The 20,708-nt window shown below is 49.6% G+C and overlaps 1 protein-coding gene across 1 annotated transcript; it reads right to left on the bottom strand.

Moving 5' to 3' along the window:
- Positions 1-3,981: 3,981 nt before the first annotated feature.
- Positions 3,982-9,629, bottom strand: PCARE (photoreceptor cilium actin regulator). Its single transcript, XM_078858029.1, has 4 exons — positions 7,785-9,629; positions 6,313-6,506; positions 5,968-6,168; positions 3,982-4,132 (listed from the first exon to the last, which is right to left on the bottom strand). The coding sequence occupies exons 1-4, from the start codon at positions 9,627-9,629 to the stop codon at positions 3,982-3,984; spliced, it is 2,391 nt and encodes a 796-aa protein (XP_078714155.1).
- Positions 9,630-20,708: the final 11,079 nt, after the last annotated feature.

The following is a 20,708-nucleotide window of genomic DNA, read 5'->3' as shown; positions in this document are numbered from 1 at the left end:
GTGTTGTGTGCTGGTGGTGGTGTTGTTTGGTGGTGGTGTTGTGTTTGGTGTTGTGTGCTGGTGGTGGTGTTGTTTGGTGGTGGTGTTGTGTTTGGTGTTGTGTGGTGGTGGTGTTGTTGTGTTTGGTGTTGTGTGCTGGTGGTGTTGTGTGTAGTGTTGTTTGGTGGTGGTGTTGTGTGTAGTGTTGTTTGGTGGTGGTGTTGTGTGGTGGTGGTGGTGGTGGTGTTGTGTGGTGGTGGTGGTGGTGGTGGTGTTGTTTGGTGGTGGTGTTGTGTTTGGTGTTGTGTGGTGGTGTTGTGTGGTGGTGTAGTGTTTGTGTGGTGGTGGTGTTGTGTTTGGTGTTGTGTTTGTGTGGTATGTCTGGTGTTGTGTGGTGGTGGTGGTGTTGTGTGCAGTGTTGTGTCTGGTGTTGTGTGTAGTGTTGTGTTTGTGTCTGGTGTTGTGTTTGGTGGTGGTGGTGTGTTGTGTGTAGTGTTGTGTTTGGTGGGGGTGGTGGTGTTGTGTGGTGGTGGTGGTGTTGTTGTGTGGTGTTGTATGTGTTGTTGTGTGGTGGTTGTGGTGGTGTGTGGTGGTGTGTGTGGTGTTGTATGTGTTATTGTGTGGTGGTGGTGTGGTAGTGGTGTGTGTGGTGTTGTGTGGTGGTGGTGTGTGTGGTGTTGTATGTGTTATTGTTTGGTGGTGGTGTGTGTGGTGTTGTGTGGTCTTGTTTGGTGTTGGTGTGTGTGGGCCCCGGTAGTGTAGCGGGTAGGGCTACGCTGCGTTCCGAACCTGGTGACCTGAGTTCGATTCCCGCTCATGGCCACCAACACCCATTGACGATTATCTGAACCGGTCCTGAGCCTCCCCTAGGTCGACTCAGCCTTAAATGAGTACCCGGTGCGGTGTGTAGTAAGCATCGCCATTGGGGGAGACAAAGGCGGCCGGGCGTGGTGCTGGCCACCCACCCCGTTGTGTGCCGTGCCGGCCTTCGTAGGTGCTCGCTAACAGCACTTGCCCCTACAGTCTGTTATAATACGGGGGCATCTTAGAAGCGGGGAAGATGCCCTTCCAAGAAAGGAAGTAGTCTTTCCTCTTCCGAAAGATTACTTCTATGTAGCAGGAGAAATCTCCCAGAAGAGGAGGGCCACCGGTTGGAGGAGTGTAACGATGGAGCACTTTTACAACGACTGCAAAATAAAATTAGCCTCAGTAATCCATTGAGTGTCTATTCAAAGATACTTAGCAAACACGTAATGACATGTGTGTAGACATCACCTAAATATAACTTTCGGGGTTTGTATTTTGTACCGCGGTGGCGAGATGTTAATTCCCTCGCCTGGTATACAGGAGGTCAGGGTCGATCTCCCTGCTGTATATTTGGAGTGTTCATGTTATCTTTCTCTCGCCTTGGTCGCGTGGATTTTTTCTCCGGGTCCTCCGGTTTTTCCCTCCACATTCAGAAACGTGCGTTTAGAGAATTTGGCTGCTTTAAATTTCCACGCGATAAGCCACTTCGTTGAGCTATCATTTGTGGCCAGGTAGCTTCTGAAAAAAAAATAGTTCAATATTTGTTTTTATTGATTAACTGCTGCCAAACAACACCAGCTCACAAGCCAGCGCTGCTGAATGGCTGAAGAACCCAGACATCGATTATTCTAAATCGTTTGTAGCTATTCCAAAAAAAATTTGCTTATCTCTGCAACACGTCGTACGAAAGGTGGATACGGGTTCTGTATAACGATTTCTCGCTTCGGAGGTAATGGTTAAAGTCAAGGATCAATTTAAGCAACATAACTTTCTGACCTACGACTGGACATCTGTGGAAAACAGCTTCATAGCTCATCGGATTCCTCCAGGATAAACACTTATTCTGATTCTGAACATTTTCATTGGCTTGTTTGTGCAATTATTTTCATACAATTTGTACACATCGTAAATAATCGATAAGAAATTCACTTTTGAGTTCACCGTGTCAGGTTGAGTGGACCTGGTGGGAGAACAGACACGCAATGCCACTGCTCATATGCTGTACTCCCCACCCTACCAACTCTTCTCTTCCCTTGCATGCAATGCTTTACCAAAAACGCCATCATTTCTCCAATAAGTCACACCACAAACAACAGTTCGTGTTAAATACTTTTTCCTGGATTACAATAACGTACATTCAAACGTAAAGCATTACAAATGTCGCTCCCACCCTGCAATTTGACGAGAACAGAGGCCACATTTGTCATTCACACAATGTGTAGCATTTCCAAATTCATAATCCTATTATCGAAAGACAATGGCAAGCCTTTTTGGCAATACCCTAAATATTGCAACGACTTTTCGAATACTTTTTTTTCAAATCAAGATGGTTCAGGATTTGCCGAACAGGTAAAAAACTAAAACTATTCAAATCGTTTTAATATTCTGCCAATGTTTATATTGCCACTTCACAAAGCTCATGGCTGACATATGTGCTAATCCAAAGCACTACATACAGGTGAAATCGTGAGAAGGGGGCATTCATACGCGTTACAGCGATGAGCAGGTGTCATCAGCCTGACATTCGATCACTCCGTATCACTCGTGTCTATTCACGTGCTAACTTAAGAAAAATTACATAATGCGTGTGAACCCTGATAAAGACCCAATTTAAAAAGTATTCAAAGCATGAATAGATGCAAGCTGAGATAAAAAAAAACCAGCATGTACAAATAAGAGACACCATAAAATTAACACGTAAGCTTTTTGTGATCAATATTATTCATGATTAAAGTCGTTTGGGTTAGATCACGTGAATGTGTTGTACACCCACCTGCACCAGACAGCCATTTAGTGAGTTTGTCACATGACCAGAACGTGCATTATTACTTCAGCACACCGGTTGTGTGTTGGAGAACAAACCCACAACATTTACAATTGAGTACGACGTTTCGCTGATGATAGTGAAACGTGTATTTAGGTGCGGCAGATCTGAGGAAGAGACGACAGGAACGGTTGATGTTGTGACCATCGCTCTCTCCACCATCGCTGGTCCGGATAAGATGTTTATGTTGTAATCAGAAGAGCTTAGCCACTTTTGATAGTGGGTCGTGGGCACGAGTAGGATTTTTTTTTTGGGACGGTGGCATCTGTGGCTAGTACAACAATGTTTAGCAGCAGTAGCCCAACAAATGTTCACAACTAGTTGAAGAACAACTTAAAAGTACTTAAATCTTGATTTTAGGCTTTCGTGACTGCAGGAATCCATACTCTTTGGTTCTTTCGGTAAAGTCACGTAGTTAGAAATAATACTTATTCCGCAAATGTTTATGAATTATATCCTCAAGTCTGGGACTGGCTTGGAAATTTAATCCGATATGTATGATAACGTGGATAGTGATCATGATAGTGATAATAGTACATCAATGCTGTTTAGCAGAAAAGCCTGAGTCGCAAGACGGTCTCTTTGTCAAGAGGATCCTGCATTGAATTGTTTCACTAATTCCACGAATAAGTGCTTGACATTTGGAAGAAAAACTGTTTACTCATCAAATCTCGCATATACGAGGGAATACCACTCAAAGCTTCATGCATAAAGATGAAAGACTCAAGAATCCTTCTGCGTGGACTGCCATACCAAAAATGTTAAGAACTGCCCTAACCTAAACTAGGATCGTAGTGCAGCATTCTTCATATTTACTACACACCTATCGGTTGTGCCATTCCACCAGGTGTACCTTCCCACGACTTCAGAAAATAACATCTAGTTTCGATTTAAAGCTTTCGTGACTGCAGGGATTCATCTTCTTGGTTCTTTCAGTAAAGTCACGTAGAATGGAAATAATAAATATAAAAATAAAACATAATAAAATAATTCTCACTATTATGTTTTATTTTTATTATTTTATTATTTCCATTCTACGTGACTTTACCGAAAGAACCAAGAAGATGACATCTAGTTGTTAAGTGGTCGAGGACGGCGCTGCCCCCGTGACGGTCATGACTGCGAGATATGCGTGAAGGCCCTCACTCTACTTAGTTCTCCTCCGTGGGGCCCGGGGAGCAGATGCCTCGTCCCTGCACGAGGAAGTCGGGGCCCCCGTCCAGCTTCCTCGGGTCACCGTGGCCCTGGGCCACGCAGCTGTACTCCAACCCGGCATCCGCACGGCCACCGTCGTCCGCGGAGCTGTCATGACAAAAGCAGGGTCTAGTAGGTCACCAAGATAGCATTTACAACGAACGCGTGAGAATATCGCCTTCGTGTGTTTTTGGGGTTTGTCCTGCAACGTTGTCCGACGTTTCAGTCCACGCGCTGTGACCTTTTTCGGCACATGGAGTGAAACATCGGACATCGTGCCAAGCAACAGGCACTACAACACACGGTACGACCAGAATACAGTACTCATCACAGAGCTGTGCAGCTCGATGGTGAGAACCTGCATAGTAAAGCTTAGGAGAGTACACGTACAGCCTTTGGTCAATCCACTGCTGGATGAGGGCATCTGTGTGCCGTGCGGGTCGTGGGGTTTATATTCTCATACTGCACCATGGTGGTGATTTCGGGTGGGAGCATGATAGTACAACAGTGGATTTGCTGTACACAAAGTAGCTCCACAGCCTATAACACCTGTTAAGCGAGGTGGTTATCCATTTAAGCACTAACAACATTGGTATGTACACAGTACAAAGAAAGAAGATGTCAGCACAAACATAAGCAATTTTTTTAAATAAATAGATGTTATCTTAAAGGAGACCTTTTTTACGGAAACACCATGTGACAGTAGAAGAGCGACATCAGATTTTTAGGAATTGGGTTGATTTCTTAAATTGGGATCTAAAAAAAAACGTGTGCCTGTTGATGCGTTGTGAACAATACAAATGTTTCAGAAAAATACTTCTCTTCGTCCCTCTTTCCTCGCATTGCTCAACATTAGAACTCCCTCCAAATCGTCTCTGTACACCCAAGTTCCTTTAACCTTGACTCGATTAAAGACGCATCTTGGGCTATTATCTGCTATACTAGTGCAAAGATGACTTGGACGCACTTGTCTTGAGATGGTTTATTTAAGGTGCCACGTGCTCGCAATCGAACAGGCGGAGACCCCACTGCAACAGCCCAGAATCTCCCGCGCGTCTCCCTTAAATACGATCAGAGGCCACGCCCCGCCCTCATTCCCAAACCTTCTCACTGGTTCTAGACCACTCACTCTACCAGCAGACTCCACTGTCCTCTTCCGTCACCTGGCCATGCTCCTATTCTCGATCATTCCCGTAGCCACCAGTCCTATTGTACTGCAGGCTCACTCCCCTGTAATTACTTCCCGTGGCCACTAGTCCATTCACACTGCAGGCTGACTCCCCTGTCATTATCTCCCGTAGCCACTAGTCCATTCACACTGCAGGCTGACTCCCCTGTCATTACCTCCCATAGCCACTAGTCCATTCAGACTGCAGGCTCACTCTCCTGCCATTACCTGCCATGGCCACTAGTCCACTCACACTGCAGGCTCACTCCCCTGCCATTACCTGCCGTGGCCATTAGTCCATTCACACTGCAGGCTGACTCCCCTGTCATTACCTCCCGTGGCCACTAGTCCAATCACACAGTATGTTGACTTTACGATCATTACACAAGCAACGGTGTCTTAGCTGCTGGCTGTTTTACACTAAATATCCCCTTTTGACCTGTTTCCAGCAATCATGATTTAAAAAAACTAAAATTATCTGTTCATATGTGTATTGCATATTCAATCATAAAAATTGAAATACGTAGTAACGTATACAGTCTTAAGCTTGAACATGAAGTTGCTGCAGAATATGCTATTACATGCACCCCCAACTTCTGCATTTCCAAATTGAATTATGTAATCTCTCCTAATGTCCATGTTCACAGCATGTGTGCTGTGTAGGATGAGCAGGAGGTACATTGCCAGTCTGCCATTTTGACATGAAACCAAATTGCAACGATTTCTGTTCAAATCCGCATGGCCGCTAATAGGCCAAGCGCAGCCAGACACGTACTCGAATTTTCGTGAGAGACCAGACGAGTCGTCTTCACACTCCTCCTTGGACGCCCTGGCCGCTGCACTCCTGGCACCTTTGCATAGTGCATGCGCCAGCTGCTGTTGTTGATGCTGATCCGTTTGATATTGTGAGCTGGCATTGTTATACAGGCTCTGGTCATCCGTCATATTTTTCGCTTTAAACATGGAGCTGGGCGCACTGCAAAAGATAGAACCAGCGTTTGTTTTGGGGGACTGCCTGCACTCAGAAGTTACTTCATCCGCTAAGCTTCTCGGCACTGCCACCGCAGGCTCGTTCATCAAAAATGTTCCCATTTTTTCTTGGATCGCCGGTGAAAGCTGCCTGAGCCGGCCCGGGCTCCGCTGCCTGCCATGGGGTGGCGGGCTGGGCAGCTTCCGTTGGCCGAGTGGGGGGCTGGGCAGCTTGCGCTGTTCTCCGGGTGGGCTGGGGAGAGGACACGGAGTGGAATGGCCCGGCTGTAGGGGCGGACTGGGCAACCTCCGAAAGGCCTGCCTGCGCTGCAGGTGCTGGCTTGGCTCCGTCGCCCAAGGTGGAGTGCTGGGGCATGCGCCCCTGGGTGGTGGGCTGAGCTGGCCGTCGTGCGACAGTGGTTTGAAGTGCCTGCTACTCAGAAATGGTGGACTCGCCTGTTCCTCCTCCGTGGAGGGCAGGTGGACTTGTCTCCACTGTCGGGGTGGGCTTGCATTCCTTCGTTGAGATGGTGGACTCGGTTGTCTGATTATCGGTGGACTGGTCTGTTCAGTTAGAGGTGGACTTGACTGTTTGTCAGGGCAAGGAAATGTTACTCGCCTCCACTGTGACGGTGGGCTAGCACCCCTGCAATGAGGTGGTGGGCTTGGTTGTCCAGTCCAAGGTGGGCTGTGCTCTCTTGTACTAGGTGGGTTAGTCTGTGTGGTTCTAGGTGGGCTTGCTTGTCTAATACCAGGTGGGTTAGTCTGTGTGGATCTAGGTGGGCTGGGGTGTCTGCTTCTAGGCGGACTTGGTTGTCTGGAACTAGGTGGGCTAGCCTGTGTGGATCTAGGTGGGCTGGGATGTCTGCTTCTAGGCGGACTTGGTTGTCTGGAACTAGGTGGACTAGCCTGTGTGTATCTAGGTGGGCTGGGGTGTCTGGTTCGAGGTGGACTTGGCTGTCTCGTTCTAGGTAGGTTGGCCTGTGCGGCATGTTGTGCCAGGCTTTCCCGTCCTGTCTGAGACTTTGTACTTGAATCTTTATGTTGTGTATGTGGACTGGGTTGTCTACAGTGGGGCGGTGGGCTGGCCTGCCTGGCTGTAGGTGGACTCGACTGTCCATCTGAGTTGACTATATGACTCTTTCTCCATTTGGCAGGACTTTTATTTTTGTGATGAGATGGGGGGCTGGGAGGCCTGGCTTGAGACACGCTGTCCTGCCTGTCTCTGAGTGGTGGGTTGCCTTTTGGAGGTTTTGAATCAGCACTTATGTCCATGTAGCTGCCATCTCCCCGCTCCTTTGCGTTGGAATGTTGGGAAGGTGGAATGAGCCCATCGTCAATATTCATGAGGCTGTCGGGGCAAACTACAGGTTTGAGCAACCGGTATCGTGTGGGTAGTGGAGGAAGAACTCCCACAGCATTAAAAAGCTTCGGCTTGAATGGTATGCAACTTGTGCTGCTGTAGCTAGGCATGACAGGGTTCCTGCTTGAATTGGTTTTAGGTGTGATAACTGGCACAACCCTGCTCAGTGGTATATGGGACTCATTGTTTTCATCTGGCAGAGATGGCTGGGCGTGGGGAATGATGGCTTTTAAAGGACCAGATTTTTTTATGGAGGAAACCTTGTTGCTCTTTGGCTGCTCATTCTTGTTCCCTTTAAGCAGGCCGTGATTTGGCAGCACGCTGAAGCCCTTATCGAGTGACGTCTTGATCCTGCTGCTCCTCGGCTGGGAGCCCTGCGCGGCACTGGATATCTTCGGCCTTCTCTGCTTGTCCATGAGGACACTCTGCTTCGCCGTCTGGAACGTCGTCTCCAGGCACTTGGCGATGCTCTTCTGCACGCGGTGCAGCTCCCGGAGCGTCACGTCCTCCTGCTGGTTGGCGAGCGAGTCGGCTGACCGCGAGCGCCTCCTGTTTGCGCCCTTTGATGGGCTGCCTTGTGCCGTTTTGGGCCGGTTGCCCGACTGCAGTTTCCCCCCCTCCTCCTCTGACCATTCCGGGTCTGGGGGCCCTGGCGACATGAACAAAATGCGACTGCTGATGGCCTCCTTCAGCTTCAGTACCAGCTCGTCCATCTCGCTCGAGTTGCCCACGATTTGCATCACGTGCTGCTTGGCAAAATCAATTTGCCGCTCGTCTTCACGCTTTCTGTCCCACGTCGCATCCAGAACGCCGACCTCGACGTGCGCCTCGTCCACGATTTCATCTGCGAGTGCGTCCAGAGAGCGCAAGAACGAGCTCCTGCCCTGCTCCGCCATGCCGTGGTCGAGCGGTGCAAGCGCAGTGCGTCCCACCGCCGCGCTCCCGGTGTCCCTCGACTCGGCAAACATGGAAATCTGCGGGGGGTAAAAGACGTCCTTGAACTGCTTCTCAAGCGCGCAGTGGTGGGACATGGACCTGTTGCCCGGCGGCTCCGTGCCCTCCAGTTGACACACCGCGTTGCACACGAACGTGTGCCCGTTGCCGGGCGGCCACGACTCACAGCGCCGGCCATCCCTGCGAGCGCACGCGTGCGTGCCGCTCGGCGAGTCGGTGCACAACTCGCTCAGTGACTCGTTGTCGGCGGCGATGCCGCTGTCATCCGAGAGGGCTGTGGCTCTCTCGTCCGCGCCGGGTGACGGGGCGGCTCCCACCGCATGCAGGGCTAGCTGCGCCATCGTAGCCGCCACGCTCGAGTCCAACCGCATCTTGGCGATCATCTTCTCCTGGAGTTTCTCGTGCGCCGACTTCATGTAGCCGACGATCAAGTTGAGGGCCCCCGACGTGGTGCTGTTGGTGCTGTCGCTGATGCCCTGCAGCTTGTTTACCGAGTAGCACAGCACCTGCTGCGGTAAGTCAAGCCCTTCCATCTTGTCACTGCACTGCGTCGAAAGTCCGAATTTCAAACTCTTGAGCAGCGCTTCGCCGGTGAGCACGGCGCTCTGCATCGTGCTGTTGATCTCCTCGCACTTGAAAAACAGGAAGCTGATCATTTGCTGCAAGCTCTGCTGGGTCTCCACTATTTGGTCGGCAGAATTCATCATGTCGTCGTAGTCGTGCAGCGTGTGGTTCAGATACTCGTAGACGGCCTTGTGAGCCTCCACCATTCCGTCGGGAAAGTCGATCTTGCTTCGCTCTTCCTGCCCGTCCGCCTCGCTCGGACGCCGCTCCCGCTCCGGATTACCATCCTCCCGTGTCTCACCGACATTTTCAGGCACGGCTGGGCAGTGATACTCGAAGTCGTCCACTTTGCTCGACGCCTTTATTTTCGCGATCAAATCTTCGGCAAATGCCGGCTGTCCCGCGATTACCTCGGACATCACGAGCGAGGCGCTATTGACGATCCTCTCCCTCAGCCTCTCCTCCACACAGACGTGCACGATGTCCTTTTCTCTCGGGACGTAGTAGCCGATGTGGCCGTCGTCGTCCGCGTCCGAATCGTCCGTCGTGTGTTCCCCATCGTCGCCGCGACGGCCGCTCGAGGTCATCACCCAGTCGGACCGCGAGCATCGCTCGCTGACTGCTCCATCGCACGAATCCCGCAGCGGCTCCTGCGCGCAGGACTCATCTGAGCAGGTGAGGCCCAAGTGGCCAGGTAAGGAGGGCAGCACGTCCGCGTGAGATGGTGTGCACCCCATGGCAATTTCCCTTCAACCTGTAAAGACAGGACACACATATTACAGGTGTGCGAATACAAACATTTACAATGCACAAACCGTATTTTGTTGAGGAAATGAGATGACCAAACCATGTCATAAACGTTCGGCGTTGTTCTGGATGTGTCGGAACATTCTTGAATGAGTGTGCATTGTTAAAAAAAAATAAACGTACAAATAACACAGTGATTTTATTTAGGTTAACAACAGACAGTATATCAGCTGTTCACGTATACCACTGAACAACTTTTATTTAACGACAACCAAGTTGTGAATAAATATCAACTCTTTGGTTCTTTCGGTAAAGTCACGTAGAAAAAAAATAAATTAAATTATAGAATACGACGTTTCGATTGCAACACAAGCAATCATCATCAGGTAGAAAGCAAAGCTAGTGACCTTAGAAATACAATGCAATCCAACACAGAGAGTCGGCTAACACAACAGTCAGCACCTCACCTGGTTGATTACATTCATCCAAAGATTGCTAATTTTGAGAGAGAGACAAAACACAGACACGGAGACACACAGACAGACACACAAGCAGAGAGAGACAACACAGAGACACACAGAGAGAGACACACAACATAGACACACACACAGAGGAAGACCTTAGAGTAATTCCTGCAGTCACGAAAACTTCAAATCAATAAATATCAAGTTCATTAAAACCATTCTATAGTCACATTATATAACATTAAAAAGCTATCTACAAATGTAATACATTATTATATATGTACAGCCAACCCAGTTCTCTCGGGGAAATATAAAACAAACAGCTGTTTAAGTCACCATTTATTTCAAATTACATTTTAAACAATTGCCTTGTTTGCATGGCAGCTGGTTGGGTAAGCAGAGCTCGGATTAAAGAGAACACGACGGACAAAATAAGCCTCATCGCTCCGTACCTCCATGGCGATGACCAAACGCAGCCAACGTTGCCCATCTTCCACGGCAGCCGCCCTTGGGCACGGACTCCATGTGATCGGTGACTCAAAACAACAACAGCAGTTTTAATTGTATTTGACACCTTATCGTCGATTCGCTCGCAGATTGTCCACGGGTCGCCACCAGCGCAATGACGACAGTCGCCTGCCACGTCCGTCGCGCAAGGGGAAAAACACGCAGATGGTGGCGTGAGGTATTAGGGTAAAACTCTAAGCTGATTAGCGGGATTCTCCGGCGGGATCTGGCGCGTGCCTCGTGGTGCCACCTGAACGGGATGGCGCTGACGGAGTGGGTGACGGCGGTGCCAGAAAGCTGTGCCTGGGAGGCTAACCCACACACACACACAAACGTGAGAAATGTTCAATTGCATTAAGCCACAGTGGCTTGGGGAGAACCATGGTGGGGAGATGTTAACTACCTCGCCTGGTGTGCATGAGGTCGTGGGTTCAGTCCCAACCCTCATGCTTGTATGCTCTCCTTCTGGTCGTCGTGTGTATTTTCTTCCAGGCCCTCACGTTTTTCTCTCTACATTTAGAAACATGTGTTTAGAGTATTTGCCTGCTATGCATTTCCACGTGATAAGCCACTTCGTTGAGGTATCATTTGTGGCCAGGTCGCTGGCCACATACTAACCAGTCCCCATGACCCAACAGGCGTGGGGAGTCCTTCATCCAGCAGGGGATTGACAAAGAACAATCATTCACAATGTAAGTGCCCATTTTTATCTCTGCTCACACTCAACAATTACCAATTTTTTGTGTCAATTACACAACTAGCAGCGAGACGTGGTGACACGTGGCCTCTCCCCTGCCGGTATGTTCCCTTCATCAATGGAGAGTGACACCTTTTCTGAGCCAAGCACTCACTTCATAACGCATCTCATCAATAAGTGACTCCCACCACAATCGATCATCAGCCAGGTCCATTTTTATTTAATCGATCACCACAACAGTTATGAAAACAACACGTAAGAAATCACGACACCAGTCTAGCGTATGTGTGAATCCACGTCTTAGTAGGCGTTCTATCGCCGTGCCGAGTTCCACATTGATCTGTCCTGACGCATTCAAGGTCACGTCCCCGCAGACATTTTCAGATCAGTCCCAAGTCTGGAAGCTCCCAGCGTGACGCCTCCTTGTTGTGCTGTGCGGTCAATCCCACCGTGACTGAAGGAGGCACTCGCAACCCAGCCGCCACAGCCCGGCGCAGAATATTCAAGCGTCGACCTTTCAGAGCTCGGCTTACGTAAACACCTTTTAAGACCTGTGGTCTATTACGTGAACATGTCAAGGCAATAAAAAATATATGTAACATCCAAGGCATAAAAAGGAGTTTTCGTGGCTCGCGTTTGTTTTATTCAAAACGATGACTCAATCGGTCAGTTATATGCTACGATCTCAGCCTTCTCACCACCTGAACTGGAACCCAAGTAAATAAGAGGAAATATAATCTTTGGTTCTTTCGGTAACGTCACGTAGGTATAAAATAAAATAGATCACGACGTTTCGGGCGCAACACAAGCGTCCGTCATCAGGTGGAAAAGCATGGTCTGCTGCTGATGCAGACTGTTTAAAAAAGGTTTGAAATGGGTGCAGCCCAAGGGTCATAAAGAAGTGGCTGGGTCTAGTGATGTTAATGTGGGAAATTATCATGTAACTGGGCACGGAAGTGGCTATGTTAATGTGGGAGATTAGCATGATGTTAATGTGGGAAATTAACATGTAACTGGGTACGGAAGTGGCTATGTTAATGTGAGAGATTAGCACGGAATAACAGCTAAAATAACAGCTGACATGTTGCGCCCGAAAGGCCGCTTGTGTTGCGATCGAAACGTCGTGAGTTTTTTTGCTTTTATTACTTTCACATTTTATTATTTTATTATTTTTATTTTCTACCTACGTGACTTTACCGAAAGAACCAAGAATATGAACTCCTGCAGTCACGAAAGTTTTAAGTGAAGACATATATATTTTAAAAGTGTCATGCACAGTGCATGTGACACGCATTTCAACCCCTTCACACTTCTCACATGCGCACGGAGTCTCGTGCAATTTTTTTGCTCACTGCCAACCCGCTTCGGCAGACGCAAACACAAATCGCGCACAAACGCACACTACTGACACGCGTCTGCTTTGTGAGGCTGATGTGTCAATGTCGAGCGACAACTACAAGGTGACGTTGCGGTGGTGGAGTCAGACAATTGCGTCAGGCGTAGCGGAGTGGTACATCGCATCCCTCGTCATGGTGAGTCGGGCATGCAGTGAGTCGTCAATATGTTCCGTGCTCTTTGGTTTTTTCGGTAAAGTCACGTAGGTTTTTTTTACACCTGATGAAGGAAGCTTGTGTTGCCTCCGAAACGTCGTGATTTAATTTAGTTGTTTTAATTTATTTTATTGTATTGATTGTTTTACCTACGTGACTTTTTACGAAAAAAACAAAGAGTATGAATCCTTGCAGTCACGAAAGCTTCAAATCTAGAAATATGTTCCGTGGTCTCTTCTGGGTGACCACATTCGCATGCTGTCAGACAGTTTTTTTTATTTCCCATATGTGCATTGGGTATTTTAATCTGCTGCCGCCACCGTTACGGTGCGGATGGTGGTTTATAAGGGTCGTAGCCCATAAGCTTGGCGGAATAACGAGGCCAGGGATCTGCATCATCATCAGATCTTGCACGAGGTGTGTTTGTGACTTGTTGTGAAATGACAATCACGTTACGCGTTAAGGCCATTCTATTCGCACGAAAACGGCGCAAAACTCACACTCACACCTCCCATTCCCCAGGCTACCGTGACCGTTTAAAGGTGAAGATATACACTCGCTATCCCCAATTATGGCAATTGGTAAATCTCACACATTCACCATAGGAAACCTAACAGGCCTGCAACACCGATTCTATTTTTGGGTGCTCTCGCCATCAAGGGGCAATAGTGGCGAGTGAACCTGCAACACCACACCACCGTGCTCGTGCCACGTTACCGAGGGCACCGTGACACGCCTCCCGCTCACCCGTTTGTGTGCGGAGCGCGTGCTCCACGAAGAGCGGCGCTGGGCACCTCCCCGTCTCGGCTCCTGGCGTGGAGCTCTCCCCCCAGCAGCCAGGGCACGTGGGCCAACTCGGGCACCCACAGGCGCACGTACTCGCCCTGCCGCCACCACCGCACCACGAAGCGAAGCTCGGGACCCGAGCTGCAGCGAACGCGTGCGTGCAAGAACGTGCGCGCGAGTGCGGTGTTCGTACGTCGGTTTTATGAGCGTGTGTATGTATGTTGAACTTCTTTCGCACCGTACGTAGCCAACCGTGCCCGTGTGTTTGTGTGGGAGTATATGCCCGTACACGTGTGCGTTCGTGTTGCGTGGATTTGTACGTGCGTCCGGCTGTGTTCGTGCGCAAGTTTGTGTTTTGCGCGAGCGAGCGTGCGTCTTCGCGCGTTTGTGTGCAGTGGGGCGTGGTGCTGGCCACCCACCCCCTCGTGTACCGTTCCGGCCTTCATAGGTGCTCGCTAACAGCACTTGCCCCTAACAGTCTGTCAGGGCTCCACGGGGGATCTTTTTGTCGTTTTGCTCACCGTGGGGTCGTAGTCCATGGCCTGCTTGATCATGTTGAACTTGCGCGGGTCATTGCCCACCCCGGGCCACGCACTGCCGGTTCCCGTAGTTGCTGCCCACGTCGTGGTCGATCTGCGCAACGCGACAAGCGATCCTCACCCCCGTCCCTCGCTGTCCCCGCCGCCGCTCGACGTCACCGCCATGCGAGACCCCCGGCCCCGCGGCACGCAACGAGAGGGGGAGGTCACTCCCTGCTGCTGCTGCAGGGCGGTCGTCTGCTGCCCGCGCTGCCCGACTGACGGCAAACACGTCGACCCCAAAGGGTTCAAATCGGCGAGAATCCGACCGAAAAACCTTTTGGGGGGGGACACTAAAAAACGAAAAATGCGCACAAACCAAAAATATTATTTAAAAAACTGATCAAATTTTACTTAAAATGTAAGTAAACGTTAAATGCAAGCCCCTAACCCAAGGAACTTGCTCCTCACACTCCGGTCAACGTTGTCACTGTGTCATTTCGTTCTAAAGGACTGCACCCCTGGCCTAATTTACCATCCCGACTGCAAACGGTGCAGATAGCAGATCGTTCTCATCGCGTTGATGTCACGGTGCAGTCAAACTGTGGTCAACATTCCGAAGAACATAGATCTTTTGTCCCTGAGGTTTTCTCCATTCCTCGCTCTCAAACGCCACCTCACTGAGTCATTGGTGCAAGAGACATTGAACTGTCACGCAGGCACGGGCGAGTCTACTTTCTGGTTGAAAGAGGGGTAAGAGGTTACTAAATGACTTTGCGTATAGCGGCAACAGAGGAATGTAAACCACTCTGTGAACACCCCAACAGCAAATACAATAATAACAACCTCGGATAGTTGTTATTCGACTCACCTGTTTCTCATAGATAGGCTGTGAGTAAATACGACGTTTTGGGATCTGACCCTGATCATGAGGCCTGAACCATCGGCAGCGGCTGCAACCGCACTGCACTAAATCGGGCTGAGTTTATGAATTGCAGGTAAACAACAAAAATATGAGAATTCATCGCAATGCAATGAGACGCTCAACATTGTGAAGCTCCGCGAGTGAAACACCGTGAGTCTCACGGATTACGCTGAAGACTCGCGGTTTTTCACAATGTTGAGTGTCTCACGGCCGTGTGCATCACCCAAGGGTAATCCCCGAGACTTGGGATATGTGTGCCAGCATGTGCTGGAACCACTCCCGCATGTTGGCGTCCACGAATGGAATTCCAGTGCGGCCCTCTGTATACACAATCACGTGCGCATACGGTGATGGGAGGGTTTTTTTCCCCAGGTCCTTTTTGAATCATTTTTTTCTTTTTCTCAATTTAATTCCAATTATGAGATTGGAATCGTGTCAGGAGAGAAAGTGTCCATCTGGAGCTCTCGCAGAGCAATGCATCACCTGGTCTATAGCAACAGATATTGCAGAACTATGAGACCCCTTTAAAGTGACCTTTATTTAACTTATATTGTACACTTCCCTACATACCCTGCTACAAGGACATGTTGGATGGTAGAGCTACCATAAATTAATTATCCTCAGAGGTTGAATTTAGCTCAGTTACATCAAATAACTAAATCACGTGATGTTTTTGTGTGTGTCGAGACATTGTTGATCGATTGCAGACCATTAAATAGCTACACTTGTAAAGCCACGTCGGTATAAAATAAAATAAATCACGACGTTTCGGGCGCAACACAAGCGTCCGTCATCAGGTGGGAAAGCTTCAAATCAAGATTGTAAAGCCAGTTTCAGCACTGGTGGGTGAAACCTGGATTTGCATTTGAACCCAGCTGAGTGCCCTGTACACTGAGCAACCTCCATTCCGAGTGGGTCTTAAAACAGCAAACATCCGTGAGCCTCAAACGTGTTCTATTTAAGCAATCACAATCAACAATATTTATCGTGCGTTCAGTAAGTGCACGTTTTCTCGTCCATGCCCATTTATTTTACACTGCCAAGTGCTCGTAATTCAGTTCACTCGAGGCACCTTTCCAAGAGGCGAAGAGCTTCTCGTCCTGTTTCCATGGCACGTGTTTGTCCCTCAGGCCTGCGTGGGACACAGCGGCGAGTATTTTCATTAAGCAGTCTCCCTCCTTAACCCCCTTGCGTTCCTCTCTTAGAGCCTCACCTCTTCGCCATTGTCCATTATCTTCCTATTCCCTCCCCCGCCCCTTCAATTCTCCCCTCCCCTACCCTTTCTTAAACCCTAGGTGGCTAGGAGATGTTAACTACCTCGCTTGGTATACAGGAGGCCGTGGGTTCCATCCCAACCCTGACGCCTGCTGCTGTATATTTGGAGTTTGCGTGTCTCTCTCCCTCGTGGTCGCGTGGATTTGTCTCCGGGTCCTTCGGTTTTTCGATCAACATTTAGAAAGATGTGTTTTGGGTATTTGGCTGCTTTACATTCCACACGATAAGCCACTGTGTCGAGCTGACATTTGTTCCCATGTTGCTTCTGAAAACGAGCTGTATAGCTCAGTGGGCCTTACCTGGTAAAATAAAATAAAAATTGTTTAGTTTATAGTTTTATGTACCCTCTATGGCGGTCACCCATTCCCCATCCCTTGTACGTCTCTGCCATCTAAATCATGTCTTGCTTTACCCTATTTTTGTTGTTGTAAAAGGCGTTCTATAAATATAAAATACAATAAAAATGGGGACGGCCATTTCACGAGATGCATTACACCTGAAGTCGAATGTGTTTTTTCGCACTTCACGACCTCAACTGCGCGCACCGTTCAGCTGGAAAATCTTCTCCCCCGCACTTGAGGCAAACAAAGTTGAAGTAGTCTCGCCACGGCAGCTCAAACAGCACCCTGAGGGAGAGAGAGAGAGAGGCAGCCCAAGGCACGCGCAGCCAACGAAGTTGATTCTCTTAAAGATGTGCACGCAGCTGGCGTTGGCCTTGCACGTAAACAGCCGTACGCGCAAGTCTTCAGGTTTGCGTGAAGGAAATCGTTTGTGCTCGTGTCGCAATTGTGCTGTACAACGGCTTGAGATGCGGTGGCAAAAAAAGCTAAATGAAAGGTGAAGGCGCGGCCCTGCAATTGCTGGCTCACGCTCACTGCTGGCAGAAGGGCCACCAGTAGAGGGAGCTCTAGAGAGCCCCTCTGGAGGGTATTGTGGTTTACTCGTCCACGCTGGCAAGTACGTCTTAGAAGAGGTTTGAATACCCACACTTTGCCACACCATACGCCACTTGCCGATGATCTCTGATGAACCTGATTATACAACTGGATTAACTGCTGAATATGCATCCAAAATTGCGTAGTAGTGTGTGGGATACAACACTTTTATAAGTTGGGAGATATTTACCACGCATCAAGTTGGGCCCTGTAACAATGTCAAGCTTTGTGCGTGCTATTCTTTGGGTCTTTCGGTAAAGTCACGTAGATAGGTTCAAAGAAAATAACAAAAATAGCAAAAAACTACGACATCAGCTTGATGACGGCCGCTTGTGTTGCGAGCGAAACGTCGGAGTTTTTTGTTATTTTCTTTGAGCCTATCTACGTGACTTCACCGATAGACCCAAAGAATATGAATTCCTGCAGTCACGAAAGCTTCAGGTCAAGATTTTGTGCGTGCTTTTTTTATACGTGTCCATGTTTGTGTAAACTGGGGCCTGAGTCTATTAAAACGCAGGAGATATTCCCACGCAAGTCGTGCCCCGTGACCCCGTTTTGTTAAATCAAACCGTGAACAAAAGCCCTGTGCTGCAGTTCAAACAGAAGATTGACGACAGTCAGTTCGTCAACAGAGCCCTTTAACATTGCACCACGTGCCACTTCACCTCCCGCCGTGCTCCGCTGCCTCTCACAACAGCCACTCCACCGTCGGGGCAAATCCACCGCTGAGATCGTCCGGGCAACCGTCTCACCCCAACCGTCTCACCCCAACCGTCTCACCCCAACCCATCCCGACCCCAGATGACGGCCGCACACTTTGCGACGCGTGCGCCAGGACGAGGGGAGTGGCCGCACCAGGGGGTGCTCTACACCAGGAGGTGCTCTACACCAGGGGGTGCTCTACACCAGGGGGTGCTCTACACCAGGGGATGTTCTGGTCGGCCACTCTCTCCGCCTCGTACTTCTTCCAGAGGTCGCAAACGGGTTTTGATTCCTTACCCCGTACCCGTACCCGGCCGCACCAGGGTCGCAAACGGGTACCCGTACCCTACCCGTACCCGGCCGGGTACGGGTAGGGTATCGGGTACCTGATTGCGACCTCTGGGATGAAGCCATGTTGCAGGCGCGGGTGGGTTGATTCTAGGAACTTGAATTGTGAGAAGAGACAAGACGTTGGGAAATGAGTGACAAATGGTTACTCACCAGTGACTCACGGTCTACCCGTACCCGGCCGCACCAGGGTCGCAAACGGGTACCCGTACCCGTACCCGGCCGGGTACGGGTAGCCGGGTATCGGGTAGGGTACGGGTATCGGGTACCCGGTTGCGACCTCTGACTTCTCCACTTCCTCGTGGATGCGCCGAGGGGAGATGCAGCCCAGCGCCAGCCTGGGGTGGCAAAGGTGGCATCGCGAGGCCATGCAACGCTGGTGAATCCACTTCGATGTCGACGTGAGACGCCGATGCTCAGAGAATTCCAGGGCCGCATAGCAAACGTAGCCTGCCATGATAAGGGCTCTCAAATTTCGATTTAAAGCTTTCGTGACTGCAGAGATTCATCTTCTTTGTTCTTTCGGTAAAATCACGTAGAAGGGAAATAATAAAATAATAAAAATAAAGCATTATAATATGTTTATTTATTATTTTTATTATTTTATTATTTCCCTTCTACGTGACTTTACCGAAAGAACCAAGAAGAAGGGCTCTCAACTGAGGACCGCGGATCTTTGTAAAGGTCCACATAGTGGCGTGGCACGGTCAGAATGGGTCCTGGTTCAACGAATCTAACAGGGTCCTCTGGTGGGCCTCAGTGCAGTTGCGTCGCCAGCACACGCGACAGCTTACGCCACTGGGTGGTCTATGAGCATCATTACTGGGTTTGAGAAAGGCTAAGAGCGCTCAAGTGGTTTGGAATGTGCCGAGGATGTTGACGAACAAAGCTCCGTGCTGGATCTAAACACCTAATTCAGCGCCCGTGTCTCTTGCAGGAGGACCATAATTCTCAATTTAAAACGTGGCAAGCGAACGCGAATTTGAACGCGAGGCGTCTGCATCAGGCAGGCAGCTTGGTGGAGTAGTAGCCCGCCCCGATCAGTCCGTTGCCTGTTTCTTTGTACTTTGCCACGGACAGAGCCTTCATCAACAAGAAGATCAACAACAACAACCGAAATTTGCATAGCATCTCAAAGCAATCGTATCTCAAAGATGCTTTAAAATTGGAGGAAGAAGAAAAACAACAACACGTGAACATGGTATAAGAGGAATGGGGCAGTTAGGCAAGGGTAACACGTGTGTACGTATGTTGAACTTCTTCCGCACCGTACGAGAAGCACTGACGAAAACTTTCCACGTGCTTCCCACGCGCAATGAATACTGCTGCTGATGATGATAGTGATAACAAAATAGCAATACGATTGATGCTGATTACCGCACAATTATCATGATAGTGATGAAGATCATGGTGATTTCGATAATATTGATATTTCTGATGATGACAATGCCATTGATAACTAACACAAACTCGTGAATTATCGTGAATTCTCAAGTGGCTTCTGAGCCAGCAGAGAAGAGTTCGGACCCACGGCTGTGGCGCGTCCTGCCAGCTTTCCCTTCTCGCTGTCTCTCTCTCTGTCTCTGCTCCCTCTTCTTACCTCTCTCTCTCTGTCTCTCCTCCCTCTTCTCACCTCTCTCTGTCTCTGTTCCCTGCACTTCTCGCCTGTCAGCGCTCGCTTTGTGTAACTCACGTGGGGCCACGCCGCCCAGCGCCGTCATCTGTTACGCAACCTCCACGTTTCTGTGACACAACTGAGTGGCTGCGTCGTAACCACGCACACACACAGAAACGTGTTCACACACACAAGGACAAAGGTCCCCCGTGCAGCCTTAACAGACTCTTGGGGCAAGTGCCGTTGCGCGTGCAGCACCACGCGTGGCCGCCTTTGTGGCGATGTTTACGCACCGCACCAGGTACTCATTTGAGGTTGCGTCGACCTAGGGGGAGGCCCGGGACCATTTCAGATAATCCTCACCGGTGTTGGTGGCCGTGAACTGAACTCGGACCCGGCTCGTGTGGTTCCTGGCGCAGCGCGCTAACCGCTGCGCCACCGCTCCCCACATTGCACGCGCGCACACAGAGAGAGAGAGAGGCGCGTGGAGGCTGCGACCACCAGAGGGCGCATGGCAGCTGCTGCCCATGATGATGATCCCATCATTGATATCCACATTTACACAACCCGCACTCACCGGCACGGCGAAGTCTGCTC

This window comes from Lampetra fluviatilis, chromosome 7, assembly GCF_964198595.1.
Source record: "Lampetra fluviatilis chromosome 7, kcLamFluv1.1, whole genome shotgun sequence".
Taxonomy (NCBI): domain Eukaryota; kingdom Metazoa; phylum Chordata; class Hyperoartia; order Petromyzontiformes; family Petromyzontidae; genus Lampetra; species Lampetra fluviatilis.
The sequence above is the reverse complement of the archived record's forward strand: the minus strand, read 5'-3'. Positions and strand labels throughout refer to the sequence as shown.